Genomic DNA, 6,421 nt, shown 5'->3' on the forward strand with positions numbered 1-6,421 from the left:
GTATAAGACTTTTCTTAGATTTTATGTGAAAAATAATCAAGATTGAAAATAAATATTAAATTTTAACACGAGAGGTTTTTTCAAATAATTTTAGATAATTATAAAGTAATATTTGTTTAAAAATTTTAATTTATGAATAATATGTACACTTTTTATAAACACAACTCTATTTATCATCGAAGCCACTCCATATGTTATAGTATAAGAGAAAAAAGAAGATGATAATATAAAAATTTTAATTTATGAAAAATATAATTTAAAAAGTTCTTAATTAAATTTACAAAAAAAAAATATTAGATTATTCTTACTAAAAGCCGGATTCCCGTAGTGCTTTAAAAATCTCGAGAAGATAAAAAAGGAATTCAGGAAGATGATATCAGTGATGTTAACAATAATAGAGATGAATGGAAGCAATGAGGAATATATTAATTATATATATTTGCAGGGAGTTTGGTGAGGGGGAGCTTGTTGAATAAAAAGACGGTGATAGGAAATCAAATCAAGTCTTGAAAGTAGGAGTATGCATTATCGATATTATTTAATTCGAATTTTTAGATATTTAAAAATTTTAGATACCTAAAGTAATGATTCGTATCATATTTAAAAAAATTAGATATCAAAAAATTTGGATATCTAAAATTTCAGATCGGATATCCAAATATCTAGATCCAAATCCATTTTTTTTTACAAAAAAATAAAAAAAATTAACAGAAATTAAAATATTCATATTTACTTGTTTTCCAACAATTTGTTTATATACTTATATACCCCACTACAATTAAAATTTTAAATAACATAGCACAATAAAATAATTCCCTAAATGTTAAATAGCATAAAGTAGTATACATTAACAATACAATTGTTGAAAACATTTTGAGATACTAAATAAATTTATTAATTAATTTTTATAAATTTTAAGATTATATTCGATTCAATTATTCAAATATATATATTTATTACTTAAAGTTTAAAACGTCAATTTTTACTCCTTACTCAAATGAAAAAATTGAGATCTATACTGGAAATATTTTTGAAATAATTTTTATTAAAGGTTTCGAACTTTAATCGAGTCCAAAACTCAATTTTAACTAAGTAGTACCGATACTGCTAAAGTAGTACCGATACTGTCCAAATTTTTTTCGAATTTTCGGATAATTCGAAAATGATTTATATTGGAAATATTTTTGAAATAATTTTTATTAAATGTTTCGAACTTTAATCGAGTCCAAAACTCAATTTTAACTAAGTAGTACCGATACTGCTAAAGCAGTACCGATACTGTCCAAATTTTTTTCGAATTTTCGGATAATTCGAAAATGATTTTTTATCGATCCGTATCCGATCCGATAATCCAGAAAAAATTTTAGATACACTATCCGTACTATCTAAAAATTAAAAAATAAATCAGATATTCAAATTTTTAAATCCAATCAACGGGTAACAGATCGGATCACATTTTTTTACACACCGTACTTGGAAGTAAAAACAAAAATAAAGAACCCCATTTTCCTCATCCGAATACTCTACATTTTCTCATATTCCCACCCTTTCAAACAATGACTCTGTCCATCGGCTTTATTTTATAGTAATGTGTTCTCTTTTTCCTTTATAAATAAAGGCTTCTGCTCCTCTCTCCTCTTAATTTTCTAGAACCCTTCGTCTCCTCCCTTTATAAACAACCCACCTATAACAATCAGCAAAAACAGAGAGAGAATCCAGGTCTCTGCTTTTATCTTTTTCTTCTTCTGATTTTCACCAGTAAATATAATAACGAAGAGTTATGATCCTGTTTAGTGTCGTTAACTAATGGAAACTGATACGAGCAAACGCTGCGACAACCCCGTTCACTCTCGATTCTTTCTCTCTGGGTTCTATTGCTGGGGTTGGGAATTCTTGACCGCTCTTCTTCTCCTTAGTTGTTCTGCCTAAATCATCTGGTTTCTGTTAATTGTTCTGTTTTGTTGTAATTATTCTTTTGTAATCATACTTCTTTGTTAGAATATATTTTTCGGGTTTGCGTTATATTTTGAGAGAGGTTTGGTTAATCGGAAAAGATGGCGCAAAGGTCAGTTCCGGCACCTTTCTTGATGAAAACGTACCAGCTGGTGGATGATCCAATCACGGACGATGTGATTTCATGGAATGAAAACGGCACGTCTTTTGTGGTTTGGAAAACTGCTGATTTTGCAAAGGATTTGCTTCCCAATTATTTCAAGCACAACAACTTTTCCAGCTTCGTCCGTCAGCTCAACACTTACGTAAGTTGTTCATGTTCTGAATTATTCTAAACCTAGATCAGATACGGAATAATTGTGTCCATTTATCAATCAATTATATTCTAAATCCAAATTTTTCATTTGGTTTGTTTTAAAAATTAATAAATGAATTCACCGTTTTATTATAGGGATTTCGAAAGTTTGTTCCAGATAAATGGGAATTTGCCAACGAGCACTTCAAGCGGGGGCAAAAAGAGCTCTTGTCAGAAATCCGTCGTCGAAAGACGGTCACAAATTCGCCGGCGAACGGAAAACCATCTGATGCGGGACCTTCCTCTCCGGCTAACTCTGGTGAGGACCTAGGGTCCACCTCCACGTCGACATCACCGGACTCAAAGAATCCCGGATCGTCGGAAACGAAGCCGGCGACCATGAACGAATTCGTCGAATTATCAGACGAGAACGAGAAACTGAAAAAAGATAACGAGATGCTGAGCTCGGAACTGGTGCAAGCCAAGAAGCAGTGCGACGAGCTGGTCGCGTTTTTAACTGAATGCGTGAAGGTCGAGCCCGATCAAATCAATCGCATCATTGGGCAACGAAGCTTTGGGCCCACCCATGATGCCGATGTTCCCGGCCGCTGCTACTGTGACGATGACGAAAACGGCGACGGCGAAGAAAGAAACGGAAGTTTGAAACTGTTTGGGGTATGGTTGAAAAGCGCGGGGAAGAAGCGGGCACGCGAGGAGAAAATCGTGTACGGTGGGCCACACGCAAAAGAGATGAAGACTGTGGATTTTAACCACGTGGCTGTGGTGATGAAAAGCGGCAAGGTTTGCAACTGAGCCCATCAACAGTTGGTCAACACCCAAATTATAAATTACGAATAAAGTACTTTTTTATAATTTTAGGAACAATATTGTAGTAAGTATTTTTATAATAAAATAAATAAAAATATACATGGATTTGTATATTTCCAAGGTTAGGTGGGTGAATTAGTCAGCAATTGTGGGAGCCAAAAATCAAAGGCGTATATGGGTCCTTCAACTTTGCTTAATGTTACTTTCTCTATATTATTTGTTTATAGAATTAATTTTCCCATTTAGAGAGTGCCATCACTTTTGACAAAATGAAACTTATTTATAGCAAATATAATATCATCATGATGGCATTAGTTGTAATTAAAATCAATTGCCAAATGTTTAAAAATCCGTATTTTTATATTATTATTACGTTTCAGTTACATCGATCTTGGATTCTCCAAGTTTCTTGCTTTCTTTTGGTTACTTTTCTCGAACTAGTTTTCATCTCATCTGAATTAAGAATGGTACGTTAGCCCTAAGTTCAATTTAATTATTAGTCATTGTAATTTTCTTTATATTTCTATTACTAATGATTAGGTTTATGCTATTATGTGAACCTTTATATTCCTTGTAAATTTGAAACGAATTCAGCCTTTTGGTGTTTCAATTATGGCTTCCGTCAAATCTTGTACGGAAAAAGAAATGTGTGTTTTATGAATGTTTTGATCACTTCATCAGGCTGGCCTTTATAAAGAGACACCTGGGAAAGACAAGCATAAGGTACGTCACCATGGATTAAGCCAACAGAAGAAGCAAGAGATTAAAGAAGCATTTGAACTATTCGACACTGATGGATCTGGTACATGGCCTTACATTCTTACACACTCTGTTATCCAAATTCGAATTTAAGTGTCGGATACAGATATATATGTTCACTTGTATTCTAAAATTCCAAATGTTGCCGTCCAGGTACCATTGATGCCAAAGAGCTGAACGTGGCCATGAGGTATATGTTTTTACATTTTTAGTTTATATCTCAATGACGATGGAGCTAATAAGTTATAGCATTACAGGGCACTAGGTTTCGAGATGACAGAAGAGGTAATTTTTGCAAATATATATGTAGCATACTAGGTTTATTTTTCCAGAATTTTTTAAAAATCTGCTGTGTCACAAACACACACACACCAGCAAATCCATCAAATGATTGCAGACGTGGATAAAGATGGCAGTGGAGCAATTGACTTCGATGAATTTGTGTATATGATGACTACGAAGATTGGTGAAAGGGACACTAAAGAAGAGCTTATGAAAGCATTTCACATCATTGATCAAGATGACAATGTAAAACATCTTCTTTTATTTATTTTTATTTTAGAATCCATGCTTGATTGTTGACTTGAATTCAGGGAAAGATATCTGCCCAAGACATCCAACGCATCGCCGACGAGCTCGGTGTAAACTTGACTGAAAAAGAGATTCAGGACATGATTGAAGAAGCTGATCGAGATAGTAAGCACGAATGACGTTTCTTCTTCGATCTTAATACAACAATTTGTTCATCTACCTAGTTTCAAGCAAATAATATTAATTTACCATTGATGAATTTGAATGAATGCAGAAGATGGTGAGGTAAATATGGACGAGTTCATGAGGATGATGAAGAGAACAACATATGGGTACTAGAAGTCTCCATTTTACTAGTGAATTGGGAGGGTTTTGCAGCAGTCTTCTTACAATATGTTTTGGATGAATCTACGAACTGAACTGAAAATATGTTAAAAGTAGATTGAGTTATTGGGTTAAATTTCGTTATATTCTCTATCTGGCATCTCTGATCTAATATTTGATATTTTTATATGCTTCGAAGGTACCATTAGCTAAAAATGGTTAATCCAAAAATGAATATTTCAAGAATGCAAATTTCTAGCAGGTTGATCCAAAACCTTCCAACTCTGGTAGATGTGCAAACAGGGATTGACCGAATGGGACAGATGGGCGGTCGTCTCCTTAAAAATTTCAAATTTCCATATATTTTAGATAATTTTTTATATTTTTTATTAATAATATGTTTTTACCCTTAAAATTTTATAAGTTTATCAATGAAAAAGAGTTGTTACCCAACAAAGCTACGCACTGAAAACCAATGATGTACGTTTCCAATAATTCCAAAGTTTGGTATGTAAAACTTTTTTTGGGAAAAGAAGTGAAAACAAGAGGCTACAAGTTAATAGTTACTGCTGCCAGCCTGCAACAGAGTTCTAAGTTCCAACGGCGGGCTTGTAAACTGGGCGATATCAAAGCTATCTGGAGGTGTTAGCTTGGCCAATTTATCGACTACCTTATTTCCATCACGTCAAATATGTTGAAACTGGACAGACAATTGGTGTCGGCATAAATCACGAATATGAAGAAGGATGGTGTGGAAACCATGACGAACTGCAACCCCTGAAACGAGAAGTATCGCTTCCTTATTATCAGATTCAACGATCACTCGTCTAATACCGAGATCCCAAGCCAAGACCATGCCAATATAGATTCCCCATAATTCTGCTTCCAGTGTCGAACAAATTCCAATAAATTTTGCAAAACCAGCTCTCCAACGGCCAATATTGTCCCGTATCAAACCACCACACGAAGCACGACCATCAACCTCAGACCTGGCAGCATCAGTATTCACCTTAAACCACCCCTCCATTGGAGGCGACCAATAGATAGGACTGCCCCTGATCGAAGTTGCCTCACGAGCAAGTTATTTACTTCTCTTAAAATGTAAATTTTTTTAGTTATTTTTCTACAAATAATAAAAATTGATTCTCTTATTAATTGGTGAGAAAGTTACTTTCCTATGTAAATGAAAAGTTAAATTCATTTAATAAGTCATATTTGATATTGTTTTATTTAAATTTAAAAATTTTAAACATAAATCAATAACCTATAAAATAAGAGGTTAAAAATTCTTAGTTGGTACTCCCCTTTTTCCTAAAGTTCAATATCCCATTAGGAGCAAACATTCTCCTTCTTTCACCCTTAGGTAGAAATTATTCAAAAAAATTAAAACATAAAATATTTACGAATCTTTATTTTTATCCTTTGTTGTTTCTCTAACTTAGTATTTCAATACGTACAACTTCAATTCATTATTTGAATATTGCAAATTCATTTTTATGATTTGTTTTTAGTATACGTATGCTACGTATATGCTTGTTTATGAGATTTTAGTAACCTAGGGGGTGTAGACACTCGTTTTTGTCCGGGTCTTTTCTAGTTAATTTTAATTTTATTATTGTTATTATTATTATTATTATTATTTTGTTTATTAATTATTATTATTATTATTAATTACATATTACAACATTTTGCAGGCCAATCCCGAGGCCCAAACCAGAAACCCACTGGAAC

The 6,421-nt window shown here is 33.2% G+C and overlaps 2 protein-coding genes across 2 annotated transcripts; both read left to right on the forward strand.

Annotated features, from left to right (window-relative positions):
* The first annotated feature begins 2,039 nt into the window (after positions 1-2,039).
* LOC120122469 (heat shock factor protein HSF24-like) lies at positions 2,040-4,270 on the forward strand. Its single transcript, XM_039141608.1, has 3 exons — positions 2,040-2,258; positions 2,405-3,080; positions 4,236-4,270. The coding sequence occupies exons 1-2, from the start codon at positions 2,055-2,057 to the stop codon at positions 3,059-3,061; spliced, it is 861 nt and encodes a 286-aa protein (XP_038997539.1). The 5' UTR covers positions 2,040-2,054; the 3' UTR covers positions 3,062-3,080; positions 4,236-4,270.
* On the forward strand, positions 3,480-4,760 carry LOC120122470 (caltractin-like). The gene is made up of 7 exons (XM_039141609.1): positions 3,480-3,543; positions 3,758-3,878; positions 3,989-4,025; positions 4,093-4,120; positions 4,211-4,363; positions 4,429-4,531; positions 4,641-4,760. Exons 1-7 carry the CDS (start codon positions 3,541-3,543, stop codon positions 4,703-4,705), a joined length of 510 nt encoding a protein of 169 aa, XP_038997540.1. The 5' UTR covers positions 3,480-3,540; the 3' UTR covers positions 4,706-4,760.
* The last annotated feature ends 1,661 nt before the right edge of the window (positions 4,761-6,421 follow it).

This window comes from Hibiscus syriacus, unplaced genomic scaffold (genome assembly GCF_006381635.1).
Source record: "Hibiscus syriacus cultivar Baekdansim isolate YM2019G1 unplaced genomic scaffold, ASM638163v2 tig00110387_pilon, whole genome shotgun sequence".
Classification (NCBI taxonomy): domain Eukaryota; kingdom Viridiplantae; phylum Streptophyta; class Magnoliopsida; order Malvales; family Malvaceae; genus Hibiscus; species Hibiscus syriacus.

What these genes read in the sequence shown, in the direction of transcription:
- LOC120122470 (XM_039141609.1), top strand. An exon ending in GAGCTGAACGTGGCCATGAG is followed by an intron (nt 4,026 to 4,092) that starts GTATATGTTTTT and finishes ATAGCATTACAG; the next exon opens with GGCACTAGGTTTCGAGATGA. An exon ending in TCATTGATCAAGATGACAAT is followed by an intron (nt 4,364 to 4,428) that starts GTAAAACATCTT and finishes ACTTGAATTCAG; the next exon opens with GGAAAGATATCTGCCCAAGA.
- LOC120122469 (XM_039141608.1), top strand. Translation starts at nt 2,055, where the DNA reads ATGGCGCAAAGGTCAGTTCCGGCACCTTTCTTGATGAAAACGTACCAG. An exon ending in TCCGTCAGCTCAACACTTAC is followed by an intron (nt 2,259 to 2,404) that starts GTAAGTTGTTCA and finishes GTTTTATTATAG; the next exon opens with GGATTTCGAAAGTTTGTTCC.